The sequence below is a fragment of the Atractosteus spatula genome, chromosome 3 (genome assembly GCF_055471065.1).
Source record: "Atractosteus spatula isolate fAtrSpa1 chromosome 3, fAtrSpa1.hap1, whole genome shotgun sequence".
Lineage (NCBI taxonomy): Eukaryota > Metazoa > Chordata > Actinopteri > Semionotiformes > Lepisosteidae > Atractosteus > Atractosteus spatula.
Genome location: NC_142708.1, coordinates 3,249,362 through 3,264,772, shown reverse-complemented (window position 1 = coordinate 3,264,772; position 15,411 = coordinate 3,249,362). Strand labels below are relative to the sequence as shown.

At 43.2% G+C, this 15,411-nt stretch overlaps 1 protein-coding gene across 1 annotated transcript in view; it reads left to right on the top strand.

Annotated features, from left to right (window-relative positions):
• adgrv1 (adhesion G protein-coupled receptor V1) overlaps positions 1-15,411 on the top strand; it is a 186,981-nt gene that overhangs the window by 147,825 nt on the left and 23,745 nt on the right. The window contains exon 86 of the mRNA XM_088912067.1: positions 7,193-7,350. Coding sequence (XP_088768193.1) covers positions 7,193-7,350 — 158 coding nt within the window. The remainder of the gene's footprint in view (positions 1-7,192; positions 7,351-15,411) is intronic.

The following is a 15,411-nucleotide window of genomic DNA, read 5'->3' as shown; positions in this document are numbered from 1 at the left end:
CTTAATTTAAATCCAAAACCCTCCTGACTGCTTTTCAAAATATCAGCCCAGGTACAGTGTACAGTATACAGATTGAATTTTTGCAAAACGGGCGTTTTCCAGAAAAGAGTAAATAATTTCAATGCGTGCACAATGCTGGAAATCATTTGCCAATAATGTTACACGAACCTGAATTATTTAGAAAAATGGGACACCGCAACAGTCTGTCTGTCAATCTAGTAGAAAAGGTTTTTGAATAAAGATGAAATGTTAAGCTAAAGAAAAAAAATTAAATAGATTCAATTAAAGAGAAAGAAAAACTTTAAAAATGTCAGTTTGAAATAGTGTTTATGTGCAAAATTTCATTTACAGCCATTAAAGTGTAAATGTAAGAGGAGCCATTACTTTTTCCACTCAAAATAAACGCCTGGAGCAAGTTATTTTTATCTTCCAGTTTTAAAGCAGCTCAGTGGTTATGAGGTAATATGTTCTTTCCAAGTACACAGTACATGCTGTTTATGCTGGAAGTCTTTTAGCGTATTGTTGAAAAAAAAGACTTCCTACAGGTTCTGACGTAATTCAAAAGTTCTAAATTAGTCTAAATTTCTGTAGTTTATTTCATATACTGTACGATAGTAGTTTGGCAGTTGTGTGGTTTCATGTTAAGTGGGCCTGATGTTCTAATTTTTAAAAAATGTATCCAGTATCCATTAATACCATCATCATATTGATGATATATGACAATATTGAAACGTTATTAAATTATTAATATTTCTATATTAATAAAAAAATAAATTATTAATTACTAAAAAGAATGATCAAGATCAATAAAATACTAAATATAAAAGTAATAGGTATATAACCAAAAACTCAATTTTCATGTCTTCATCACACTTTGTCAAGACCCATGAATACTAGACATGTCACACTAATTATCTTCTTGCATAGACTTGGGACTTTGGGATTTTAATTGAAATGCTCAGAAAACTCATGTTATGGCTAAAAAATAGGTATTCGAGAATTAAAAACACCAAATTCCAAACATTCCTAAAGTATACAAGCAGCTGCGTATTAAAATTGCAGTTATTCAGAAGCTCGTGATTTTGCTTGTTTTGTCTACTTGGAAAAAGACAAAAAAGAAATGGTTTTAAGTGCACATACAGTAGTATTACAAGCAGACAAAACTACACTGGAATAGAGGGTGATTTATTTGGTAATGGTGGTTGTATAGAGTGTAAACACTGAGGATGTCTTTTTGCTTGTTGAAGACACTAATGACCTGACGGACCTCTTTATTTACTGGCATTTGTTAGCGTTTTGAACTCAGCAGTTCCGCCTGTGAAGAAGCTGAGCTTGACTGAGCCCTGTGGCTCTGCAGTGTTTTTTATTACACATCGGCCAAGCTAAATTGTATGTCAGCAGCCACTGATTATTATTTTTGTCCCGACAGCTCACATGCATTCTGTAAGATTACCGATTACAAGAACTCTGGCCTTTTAGTCTCTTTTGGCTTACAATGTGCACAATGCACCAAGATAGAGGTGAAAATACAATATAAACCATATGTTCAGAGCAAAGGATTTTTTTTACTTATCTGATCAATCGACCTCAGAAACAATTATACTTATATAATAATAAGAGGATGTTTCTGCACCTTTCTTTTAAAAAAAAATACTTTTTTTTCAGAAAGATCTTCAGAAAAAGACACAGGAAGGGGCCAGCAGGGGGCGCTCACCCTGCGGTCCAGGTGGGTCCTAATGCCCCAGTATAGTGATGGGGACACTATACTGTAAATAAGCACTGTCCTTCGGATTAGACGTAAAACCGAGGTCCTGACTCTATGTGGTCATTAAAAATCCCAGGGTGTTTCTCGAAAAGAGTAGGGGTGTAACCCCAGCGTCCTGGCCAAATTTCCCATGCCTCCTAATAATCCCCCTCTATGAATTGGCTACATTACTTTGTTCTCCTCCCCACCCCTCCCACTCTGACGGCAGGCGGAGCGACGCGCCGGTTGGAGTATTCTCGGTCGCAGTTAATGGCAACGTCAGCTCAAAGATTTGGTTCAAACCACCAAGTGGAGACGGGCGTGCTGACAAGCGGACCCTGCTGATGAGGGATTAATGCTAGGAAAGAGAGAGAGAAAAAGACACAGGAAATTTGTATATGTTCCAAATATGCAAGCATGAAATGCTTTCACTTGAAAACTGCAGGTTACACTAAAGGTTTTTTAAAGATCTGTAGATGTTGATGATCCAAAAGGACCTCAAAAACATGCAGGATTCTGGCTTTCCAGGACTATAAACAGACCAGATATATTGGAAACGTTTGGCAGAAGGCGCAGTAAATAAGAAAGCCGTAGAATGTGAGTTAGCAGGGAACTGCAGGGTGTGAGGCCTGTGGTTTGAGTGTAGAGCCTGTAACAGGTGCTGAGCTCACTGGCCAAGCCCATCCGGAGAGCTGTCTGCAAATGAGGCCTCCTCCTCCCTCACCGTGAGCTCATACTTCTGGGCCCGCAGAGTGTCGGCCCCTCCCTTCTACACTTGAACGGCTCTATTTCTGCCTCCTTACATCACAGGACTGGTCTGCCTGCACAGCCAGGTGCTCTTCATTTCCCCCTGCTCTGCTTATTTTTGTCTACATTCAGTTGCTGAAGTTGGCGAGCTCTCTCTCGGAGCTGCTGTTCAAAGCTAAATTCAAACATTTTTCGTTGCCTGGATTCAAATATGCAAAATAAGTGACAGGAAAGAGTAAAACGTTTTCTCTGAATTGGCTTTTCATCCAGAAGGATCCCAAAGCGTGGTCAGACAAGCAGGAGGTGTCCCACTTCATCCCCCACTGGAGTTCAGCCCCACCAAGGAGCCAGTCAGCAGCCCCACTGTGCAGTAGACCGGGGGGGGGAGGGGTTGAACAAGTGCTTCACCAGTTGAATTAAGAGTGAACTTCAGGGAGTTCAGACCGATCGAAGCCCAAAGGGGGATTCAGCCAAGTAACTGGGGCTGAAACCCTAGTCTCACAAGCGGTGTAATGGGATCCTTAGTGACAAAAACATACTTCCTATCAATGTACTGGGGTATTGGTTAGGAAATCCTGGTCCAGACAGCAGAGCGTCACCTGCTGGTCCACCGACACCACTTGTACCATAACACCACTTACTGACCAAGTGGTGACCAGGCCCATCCTTGCTTAACTTGAGAGATTTGATGGGTCCTGGTGAGAAGCTGGAAATGCTGCTGTAATGCACTACAATAATTGACTGTGATATACTACACAGTATGTGAATGAGGAGTATCCATGATGGCTTTCTGTCGTGTCCGTTGATGACGGCTGTACTTCGGGGAGCTCATCTGTTTGGAAGATGAACTGCATGAAGAAACCAGTGCGGGAGAGCTTTTTGAAGTGGGGAAAGCTGTTGTGCTGGGTCAGTCCCACTCCCTCAACCTCAGGAGCCTGGGTCCAGCAGTATGAGTAGTCTTCATGACTTGGTTGCAGTGGATGGCCATAATGCCTTTCTGTGCCTTGTCATGCCCTTCGCTTTCCACACGGTATTGCAACAGTATAGTGTCCCATGACACTATACTAGGGCATTAGGACCCACACAGACCGTAGGTTGAGCACCCCCTGCTGGCCCCACTAACACCTCTTCCAGCAACAACCTTAGTTTTTTCCAGCAGGTCTCCCATCCAGGTACTGGCCAGGCTCACACCTGCTGAGCTTCAGTGGGCTGCCAGCTGTGAGCTGCAGGGAGATATGGCTGCTGGCTGAATGAGCAGTGCCAGCGCTGGGGCCCAGACCTCAGGTCTGGACCTGGGGAGCAAACTGTGTGGAGTTTGTTAGTTCTCCCTGTGTTCAAATGGGTTTCTTCCCACAGTACAAAGCCATACTGGTATGTGAATTGGCTTCTAGTGTGAGTGTGTAGTGGGTCTGTGTCTGTGTGTGCCCTGCAGGGACAGGCGTCCCATCCAGGGTGTACCCTGCCTGGCACCTGTTGCTTGCTGGGACAGACTCCAGCTCCTCCGTGACCCTAACTGGGATCGGTTACGAAATGGATGAATGGATATACTAAGCTAATACTGTATATTAGAATAAGGTCAAGATCATATTCTCACGTAATTTTTAAAGGAAATACAGGAATGCAATAGAAATGTAAGATCATCAGAGGTAGTACAGTATCTTTATAGTGGGACATAAATAGTATGTTGCATAGACATAATTATCGTAAGAGCCTCATACAACATGCAGAGCATTTACCTGCTTATGTCCCCATTTTTCTTTACAGTTTCCTGTTTAAAAAAGAAAACTTTATTATTTCTATATATAATCTGCACTCTTTGGTAGTAATTCACATATGCAAGCATATAACAAGACAACTAGATTGGGCATGTTGAACATTTCCTGTAGTTCTAATTTGGAAGGATCCTTTATGTTGTGCTGTTTGGACAAGTGCTCGGGGTGGATAAGATTTTTTTGCATTTTTAACAAATGACTAGATTTGGCTGTACGTCCTTGCTCAATCAAGTGCTTGCAAAAGCTGTGTCAAACCTGTGCCATGGTACATTAAATCAAACTACAGTAGATCTGCAAGACAGACGTGCTGTGTGAAATTACCGTATGTGAGGGATTATGAGAGTCCTGGACAAGCTGCCCAGTCTGTTTGCTGAAGCTGATCCCTGGCTTCCTTCAGTAAATTCCTGGATCTGTATCACCTGAAAAAAACAAGCAAACAAACTAAGTGTTCCGAACAACCTCCTCTCATTTAGGAACAAGTAATAGGTTTATTCCATGCTGAAAAAAAGAAGAAGGAGAACACAACGTTTCGGCCGTGGAGCCTTCTTCAGGTGTGAGAGAGACAGGGCAGTAGGCAAAGGTAAAGTAGCGAGAGAACAAAGGCTGGGAGGGAGGAGGAGTGAGAGACGGGAGCAGGGGACAGAAAGGCCAATCAAGAGGTGTGAAGTCAGAATGGGTGCAGAGAGGTGTGAAATGAAACTTCCAATGAATGGAGAACATTTAAAAGAGTAGTAGTCTGTCGTTAAGAGAAGGGAGAATGTGTGATCCTAGCTGCAGAATAATTTTGGTTCCGGTGGTCTTTCTGATGTATGAGTTCGGAAAACTGTCTTTGAGAACACAGACGGAGAGATTAGAGTGGTCGTGGCCGTCAGAGGTGAAATGAGAAACAGTGGACTTGGAGAGATCTTGGATTAAAAAGCTCCCGGCTCTCGCTCCTCCTCCCTCCCAGCCTTTGTTCTCCCGCTACTTTACCTTTGCCTACTGCTCTGTCTCTCTCACACCTGAAGAAGGCTCCACGGCCGAAACGTTGTGTTCTCCTTCTTCTTTTTTTCAGCATGGAATAAACCTATTACTTGTTCCTTTGCAGCCTACGCATGCTGACGCAGCTACCCACCTGAACTACTATCCTCTCATTTATTACCATTCTTATATTCTTATGTAGGTGGGTTTTATGGCATTTGCAGTAGGAAACTATTCTGGTTATTTTTCTTTTTTCTAGACTGATGTGGAGGGAGTTACCCTGTGAATCACAGTTTGTCTTGATTATTTAGATATCCTATCACGCAGCACCAGAATATCCGAACGGGTTTTAATGAAGTTCCCATAGCCAAATATGAGAATTTACTGTCCTTAGCCGCAGAGCTAGAGAATAACAGGAACATCCTGTTGACGAAAATGAATTCCTTAGATAAAGCCCAGCCATTTACCGTGAGTTTCACTGCCTCAGAAGCAAAGGCAGTGCCTGAGAATTCTTGTCTTACAAAAAAAAAGATTTCGTCACTATTGCACACAATACTACAGGCATCTCTTGCATTGCTTCCAGTTTTATTCCATTTTTTTTCCCTTTCCAAGCTGACTGCATGAGATCCTTAAAGTAATGGGACTGATGTTCTCAGATCGATAAGTTACCTGCGCTACTCCCAGTGCTCACCACCTGCACTGACACTCACGCTGAGCTCATTAATTCTAAAACGAGTCAACGCACAGAGGTTTCGCACTGGTTTCCCCCAAAACGTTTGGAGGCCGAGTGCAAAATAACGTACGTCACGGACTTGAACAGGCAAGATGGGCCACCTGACTTTCTCACTTTTTGTGAGACTTTTCTAATGGCCGCATTTTTGTGTTGATATTCTAAAAGGGGTGTGTGTTTAATTTTTGCTGCATAAAGGCAGTAACCCCAAGTTCCTCTGCAAGGACACATCGTTTCTCCAGGGATATATCCCATTCAGGGCTGCTTCATGTAGACCAGTCTCAAATACTAAACTGGTTTAAGCAGCAATTACCACTGCCCATATAAAAAAAACAACAACTTAGGTTTGTACTAGATGATTAATTTAAATTACTATAGTGCAGCAAATGCCCATACATGAACAAACAGGAAAGAAACAGAGCAAACAGGAACAGGTAAATACACAGTAAGGATGGATTGTTTATTTGTCCATGTTGACATTGATACTATTTCACTAGTATCAACATTATTTCTTCCTTCTAAAAAAAACTGTAATGAGCTCATGGAAACTTGTGAACTGTTACCCTTAACATGTGTCAGTGCCAGTGTGGTCGGCATTGTTACCCTGTGGAAACTGAATAACCGTATGTAGACTGCAGAGGTTTTCTCTCTACATAAGAGTGTTAGAAAGATTACAAATCACCCACCCAGCTTCTTTGGAAATATTCTTCGTCAACTACTGTCCACACATGGATGCACTTCATCGGGTTGTTTTCATGACAACACATACCGTAGTAAACTGTGTCTAAATAACCGCCGGTCTGTCCAGAGTTGTAGTCAGATGTATACTAGATGTAAATGCACGTGCTGGTTAAATACTGCATATGCCGCTCAATGAATTAGACAGTTTAATGTCGTAACATACAGTAACTGGGGTTAGTATTCTAGCTGAAATCAAAATGCTATCCCCCAGCTAAATACATCTCACATCGAGTGCCAAATGATTGGAATTTCAGATGAACAGACAAATTCTAAGGGACAGCTCACAGTGACAGATTAGGCTTGTGTGACAACGAGAGCGCTTTGGATTATTTGAAGTCAGTTCAGGCGGGGAGCTGCGTCAGCATGCGGAGGACGCCAAGGACCCAGGAAAGGTCTGTCCCCTGCTGAAAGGTGGAGAAGGGAAACGCAGCGTCTCGGTGGTGGGGATCGTGCCGGTGAGGCCCTCTCATCCCCCGCTCTGTGCTGTTGCTCTCGCAGGTGTTTCATACCCAACGTGTACGCTGCCCTGTGCACTGCCGCCCTGGTGCCCTTGGCCTGCCTCGTGGGAGTCTTCGTGGTGGTCGTCCACGCCTACCAGGTCACCCAGCAGTGGAAGGCCTACGACGACGTCTTCAGAGGAAGAGCGAACAGCACAGGTATCTTTCCACCGTGGGGCCAAGCCCACAACCTCCTTCATTGAGGACTACCGTCTTTTTTTTATACTGGCATCCTCCCTTATTTGACACATCAGCTTCACCACATGCTACAGTAAGCACAGCCTATTGTAACACAGACAAGTACGCTGTACTCCATCAGTTTTATTCAAGGAGAAGCTGATTCTTGCTATTCCAACTCAAGACTTGCCTTTCTTGAATACGGTTGCTTCTTCTTTTGATTTTTCAAAAGGAAACTTTTTTTTAAATTATTTTTTGAGCTACTTCAATTGAAACAGCTGCTTCAAGTCTGAAGTGAGTTCACAGCAAGACTGACAAGCTTTCACACAATGGTAGACAGGTCTGTGGCACAGCAGAAACCTAATGACTCTCGCCTCTCTGAGAGCTGATCGTGTGTGATCGTGTGTGTTGTACCCATGTAATTCCTCGGAATGGGCTGATCTGAGTGATATATAATTACTGAAACACGTTTATGTTCGAAATGAGCAGTAGGACACCCTCGCGTGTGAGAGCATGTGGGAGCACAACAAGTGCCAGTCAGAATTGAGTTTCAGGTGCCAAATTCAGGAGTTTAATTGTTGCTCAAGTGAACTGAAACATTTTTGATGTAATATTTTCCTTGTCCATGCCTTTTGGTAGGTGTTCTGTTAACGTATTTTTCTGCAGTTACAATGTTTGAAGCTCTGTGATAAGGCACTTTCTGATCATATTTCAGTACAGCCTGTCCTCGTCTTTTTTAAACCAGACATTGGTCCACTTCCATCTGTATTTATAGTAACAGAGGTCAGTGTTACCGTGGTTTTGTTCTTTCTACTGCATCAGGAAAACACTTGTATAACTCAGACCACAGTTAAATACCACGCTGATGGCCGTGGGTTTGTTTAATAACAGGGCTAAAAGCGCACGAGTGAGAATGGGAAAACGTTCTCTTTTCCTGTTCGATTCCGTCACTTGGCATTTTGCATTGGACATGCCGGATGCCCCTGCCGCGAAGGCGCAGGCGGCAGTGTGTCTCCGCAAGGTGAGACAGCGGAGGGAACCAGGGAAACAGCCCTCACTCGGGGAGGCTGAGCAGGCAGTGGAGTGGGGCTGTAGCAGGCTGGGGGAAACAGGCAGAGTGTGTCTCCGCAGGGGGGGACAGCAGAGGGAACCAGGGAAACCGCACACTCAGGGAGGCTGAGCAGGCAGTGGCGTGGGGCTGTAACAGGCTGGGGGAAACAGGCAGAGTGTGTCTCCGCAGGGGGGGACAGCAGAGGGAACCAGGGAAACAGCCCTCACTCGGGGAAGCTGAGCAGGCAGTGGCGTGGGGCTGTAGCAGGCTGGGGGAAACAGGCAGGGTGCGGTGCAGGCAAACACAGTCTGGAGTTCGTGGTCAGAAACTAGCGGGGCTCCAAGCCAGGAAAACACTGTGAGGGATGCCTGGGAGACAAGTTCAGGAACGAGGCAAGAAGTGAACATCTGAGGCAGGGAGATAGAGACCGCAGGAGCATGCAAGGAGACTCCTAGCAGACTTTGAGAGCAGATGCCATACCAGAGCCCTGAGCCACGTCGGAGCCGTCATTAAATCTCCTGCACCACCTGATACAGGGCGGGGATTTCCTGGGAAGAGTGCGTCTCCCTGGTAACTGGCACCGAGTGATGGGTGACTGGCCGGATACCATGGCCAACAGCTTTGCCAGAGGGCCACCCCTGAAAGAAGAAGGTTATAAAAGTGAATAGTAAACATATGAATATATCCAAATTCCAGTTCTTAGTAGCTGTCTCTTCTTGTCTGTTCACGTTGTTTTGTGTTTTCGAAATCAGTCTCAGTTGTGGTTGACACCATCTCAGAGATTGACAAGTCCGTAGATTTGCTGTTTGCACTCTTAACCTGATCTGTGGCACAACTTTTATTTTGCATACTGTAAATTCATAGCATATTCTTCAACAAACTGTTTTCCTTTTTAAATTACATTTCTAACATTTGTAGAGTAAGTGTTTCATGTTATGAATGGCTAAGCGTGTCATTGTGTCATAATACGGAAGAAATGCAACTTCCAATATTTTGTTCTGAGGATTCATTCCTCAACCTTATGGAACAGACTGAGGAAGGCAAAGCTTTCTTTAGAACCTATCCATTCAGTATCTCAGCAGTACCTGAGTAATATTGGTCATTATGTTGTAATTATAATCATATGCTGGTTATGATGTATAACAAAGGCATTCACAGTCATATCAGAACATTTAAAAATGTAAATCTGCATAACCTCTGAAACCATTGGAAAGCTCACCACAAATGTACATCACATACCAGAAGAGGCAATATGAGGTACTTTGAAAAATGAGAACAGGAAACACTTCTTTACAGTTTACAGTTCTTAAGGGTTCTGGGAGTGTGGAACAAGCTATTGAGCTATATGTTATTTGTTATTTTATAAGAATAACCTTTATTTTATATAGCACCTTTAAAAGTGGCTTCCCAAAATGCTTTACAGTACAAATGTAAGAATGTAAGAATGTTTTGCAGTGCTGTGCAAAATTCAAGCAGTGGCAGTATTTTGAATTCAGTGTGAAAACAGGGGGGTTTAAGTGGGGTGGGTGGAGTTGAGGAGTCCTATGGCTGTGGGGTAGAAGCCTTCTTTGAACCTAGAGGTCCAGGCTTTTGTATTCCTAAATCCCCTGCCAGAAGGAAGAAGAGAGAAAAGTGCAATTCCAGGGTGGCTTTGATCCTTGGTTATAATACTTGCTGTTCTGAGGCAGCGCGTGGTAAACATGGTGTGAATAGAAGGGAGTTCTGTACCAGTGACGCCCTCAGTTCTGTCCGCCACCTTCTGTAGTATTTCCAGGCATGAGCTGAGCAATTGCCACACCAGACTGTAATGTCCCGAGTGAGAATACTTTCTGTAGCGCTTTTGTAGAAATTTGAGAGTGTTTGTGAAGACATACCAAATCTCCTGATGAAGCAGAGGCGCTGGTGTGCTCTCGAGATTACTTCATCTACTGTATGTGATGGGAGCAGGTCAGACTGATGGTGATATGAATGCCCTGAAACTTCTCCAAGCAGCCCCACTGGTATAGACAGGGGCATGTGATCCATACGGTATGTGGAAAAAACGTCCGACTGGATGGCAGGATCAGGTGAGTTTGGAGTGAGCCCTGTCTCTCTGAAACAAAGTACTCAGCGGTCCCTCACTTCCCGTTGATCAGTCAGCCGCGCTCTGAGTTTGTTTAGTTTATTTTCCAGAGGCCGGACATTCAGCAGACGAACGCTGGGAAGTGAAAGTCGAAAGCCTCTGTGTTTGAGTTTTACCTGGAGGCCTCCGTGTCTACCGTGCTTAACCGTCGCTCGGTTTGTGTTCGGTGCTTTTGCCTTGAGGGTCAGGGGCATCGGGTGGGCAGGAGACAAAGGAAGGTAGTCCAGATAGATGTTCTAGGGCCAAAATACTAAAACTTGCATCCAAAACTCCTCATCTAATGTTTAAAAGGGCATGTTGGCCGTATAAGATTTACAAATAGTTTGTACATATGAAGTTAACAATAATAACACATAACACGACATAGAGCCATGGTATAGAGCCAGATAGAGTACTATCTTTGAGAAGCTGCACGCAAGATTTCACCTCTGACCATTCCATTTTTGGAATGAAAGAAGAAGATGATGAGTCTTGATTTGAAAGTTTTCGGAGAAGGTAACTCTGTGAAATCCAGAGGGATAGGATTCCAGAGCTGTGGGGTGCAGCAGGAGAAGGCCCTGTTACCCACAGAGTGAAGACAGGCTTGGGGGACAGACAGGAGACCAGAATTAGAAGAGCGAAGGATGCAAGGTGGGGAGTAGGACAATAGTAAGTCAGACAGGAACCAGGGTGCCAAGCCATGTTGAGCCTTATAGCTGAGCATGAGGATTTTGACGTTGACATGAAACCTGATAGTGTAAGGACTTCAGGATAATGCCACTCCACTAATCACACCACAGATATCTTGGATTTTTTAAAGAAATGGCTAGATAAGATCTTTGGATCAAGTGACTGCTAACTACAAAACAGGCTAGATGGTCTCCTCTTGTTTGAATCCATTCTTGTGTCCTTTAAGTATTGTTTTCATGACACATACTGCTAAAACTAAAGTGTGGAATTAACATATATAAAACCTCAAAAACTCTTCTGATTGGATTAAGCTGACAGCTGTCCTGAAAGAGTTAAACAGTAAGCATCATGACATAACTTCTGTGCTGAAGTTCCCATATCAGCAGATTTCCCAAAGGGATTATCCCTTAACAAAGATAGCTGACTATAACAGAAAGACAAATGCTCCCTTATTTGATAAAAAATTTACCAGCAAGTCAATCAAGAAAGCTCTTGCACATAGTTGCTCATTAAGCAAACATTTGGACCTTTTTCTTCATTGAACTTTTGAACTTAAAGACATTAAGAAGGAAATACAGTAAAAACAAAGATGAGGCCGCTTAGTTCCTTTAGCTGTTGATACTATCTGATTGATCTGATAATCATATCCAGCTGTTTCTTGAAAGAAGCTGTGATATCAGCTTGAACCATATGGCTGGGGAGATTGTATCGTAATCCAGATGTTTGCAACCCTTCTCTTCTCACTTCTGAAAGCACTTGCCCATTGTTTTCACTTTTGTTCTCTGCATCCTGTTTCACTGTTCATTCCGAAAGCACTGGGTTGGCTTTATATCAGCTCCTCTTGAGTCTACTCTGTTCAAGGCAAAAAAGCTTCGGTTCCTTCAGCCTGTCAGAGTGGGACATTTGTTTAAGACTGGAAATGTATCTGGTTATCCTTCTCTGGACTGATTCACCTACTGGATCAAAGGTACACTGTCACCCACTAAATAAAATGAATATTGCAGGTAAAGACTGGTTTAAATACTGGTTTTTATGTGGATTTGTTTTTTTTTATCAATGGGTACAACAAAGTGCAATTTACAGGTACCTAAGTATCCTCCTATCCTTATCAATTCGATTTTTGGTTGTAGTTTAACCCAACAGCAAAACATGTTGTGTCTGAAGATTGACCGTGGAACCATCATTGAGTGGGAAAAGTCTAAGGCACAGCACAGCACCACAGTTTGGTGTCATGGAAAAAAATGTTTTCCTTGGAAATCTCTGGTTGCAGCTGTTTATCAGGTAGCAAAGAGGACACTCACTGTTCAAACTGGAACAGTTTGTGCTGAGCATAGTAAGCTGTACATTCACGTGAATCAGCTTTGAAGTACAGTTTTAACTGGGTCACAATGCCTGAGTCATCACTTTAATTAAAAGGTGATATGCAGCCCAGATATTGTTCATTTCTATACTTCCTGCAGGCACAAAAACAAAGCAATAGTGAGACCTCTTTGTTCACAGTGGGCTGCCACCTTAATGACACTGGTTTTGTTTTCTGAACATAAAAACTTCTCTCTTTACTTTTGTGTATGTATTTATAGAAAAATTAATTGTGCTGACTTTGTATATTGATAAACATTTATGACTGAGCATGATACACCCAAGTGATGTTGGCTGTTGTTGTAGCGTAAAATCACCTCATTAGTGAGGGAGATGATTGGACACAAGTAATGAGTTGATTATTTCCTCTTTAATGTGAAACCTTAAGAAAATCAAGAGAAAAAAACCTAGAGAAGAGCCCATGATGAATACATTTCTAGTTTGGCAAGACATTACAAACAGATTTTTGACAGCGGAAGGCTACAATCTGGGAGACAATAAGTTCTGATATCACACCCATATTAACACATCACCATCCTCCGTTTTCAGGATTGTTTTTTTTAATGCCAGCTCTATTGTACCTGAAACACTGGGTCACAACAACCCACACATCAGCAGGTCAAGTGTGACGAGGCAGCTAAGCAGGCATGTATTGCAGGCCAGATGGCCAAACTGGGCTCTCAAATATCCAATGCAACTGAATGAAAAGGCGGGCACAGCATCTCAAGTGGACTCGGCGACAGTAGAGGCCAGTCTTCAGTGATGAGTCAACGTTTTGTGGACACCACCCTGATGGAAGTCGGTGAATGTGGTGCAGACGTGCAGAACGATGCATGAATTTCTGGGTGGAACAGACCCATCAATAGGGCGGCCCAAGTGTGATGGTCTGGGTGGGATTGTCTATTCAGTGCTGAGTCTTACTCGTATAATTTGATGACAATGTGATGATGACGTCCAGAGAACTGAATTGCTGCAAAGGTGCCGGTGGGCTCACCCTGAAGTGCCAGTATTCCCGCAGGACAGCACACGTCCTCGTGCGGTTCGTATGACAACGACTTCCTTGTGATCAAAGCCCTCCTCACTGACTTTAGCCCTGTCTAGGGGAAGTGATGGCTCAGAGACCAGTGAACATGCTTGTCCAGGCTGTATGAGAGGACAGAATGGGACAGAATCTCACAAGCAGGCACCTGCACTCTGTGGAAAGCATACAGATATACGGCTTGTGCTGCTCCCAGTAGTGGTCACAGCGGTGATCGCACATTTTACTCACTTGTAACCTTCACAGGTAGCCCCCCTGTTGATAAGTCCTGCTGATGTCACAAGCTTATCAGCATGGAGAATTTACCTAGGTTATGCCTGTCAAATAATATGTTAATGCCTGTTCTGCAAAAGTAACAGATCACAAGTTCGTCATTTTCCTGGAAAAAAACTGTGCGGATGTATTGTATTTACAAGTGCTACGTTTCTTTTCATGCTTAGAATATTCGTTTTTGGAAAGATCATATTTGATATTTTGTTCTTTTCGTTCTTCTTTGGAAAACTTGCCAGGCTCTGATAAGCCTGTTTTGTTTTGTGCAGAACACTGCTGCCTTTCTGTTAACTTAATGTCTGCTGCTAAAAATGGAAAGCTGGTACCTGATAGTGTGGAGGTAAACTGAAGAGTCCTGGCCAATGCACAGCCCATGCAGCTGGCTGTGTAAACATGTTTTCAACAGCCTCTCAAGTCCTTTTATTTATGGGCCAGAGGAGAGAGAGGGAGAATCTATTAAAAGCTGCTTGATGGCTAACAAATGAAGCAATGCGTGCCAGGACAGCGAAGGCACAGTCATATGTTAACGAAACCGACAAGCACAGCCACAATTAAAATGAGGTCTCTTAGTGAACTGAGAAATGGCTGGTAGATATATTGGGCCTCTGAGAACACGGGACAAAAAAATATCCAGAGTGTGCCTGCGATTTTAAAAAAACAGGAAGGTTTATATTAAAATATTTTCTTAAAGTGTTAATGGCTGAAGCATAATTTCTAAGAGTGCATTAGAGATGGGAAGAGGTGTCGTATTAGGAATAAAACACATTTCCTTACGGTAATTCTTTAAATTTACAGTGCTGGTAAGGAAAGAACATATAAACAGTATCTCGGATCTATAAATGAGCAAAGACTCAGTCAATAAGGGAATTAAGGCTCCCTTGACCTTAAGCGTTTTCCCATAATTTCTAAAGAATAACAGTCAAGCTGTGTCATTACATCGAGAAAGTTTCCTCCATGCCAGATGTGCTCTTGGGTACTGGGGTAGTTGTCAGTGTGCATTTCTCTTCTTTCTGCAAGGGAGGCACCATGATTAATGAAGCACCACCTAGTGCTCTGAGGAGGACATAGGAGGCAGGTGAGAGCTAAGTCCTTGGTGAATCCTGTGGCTTCCAGACAATTTGCATCAATCCAAGGAACTGTTTGGCCTCTTTTGTGATAGCTGCTTTTGAAAAGTTATGTATGACAAAGTGTCCTCTTATGACACATTCAGATTAAGGGTGGTTTTTTAAAGCAATACTAATGAACTGGCACTTAAACATCCAGATACCAGGTTAAAACTATTATTTTTTTCTTCTTGCATGGAAAAAAAAAGACGACAGGGAGAGCTCACTTTCATGATCTTTATCACTTTATCTCATTCAAAGATGTCTATTTCACGGAGGAATAACAACATCCAAGGATCAGATGCTTGGTGAATGTTTATCGAGTATTTAAGTGTAAGTTCTGGCTTAACCTTCTTGGTTAAGAGGTAGCCTCCTGGCCAGAGGATGAGGAGGCTCTTCTCTGGGGGCCGAGGAGATGGCATCAGGGGCC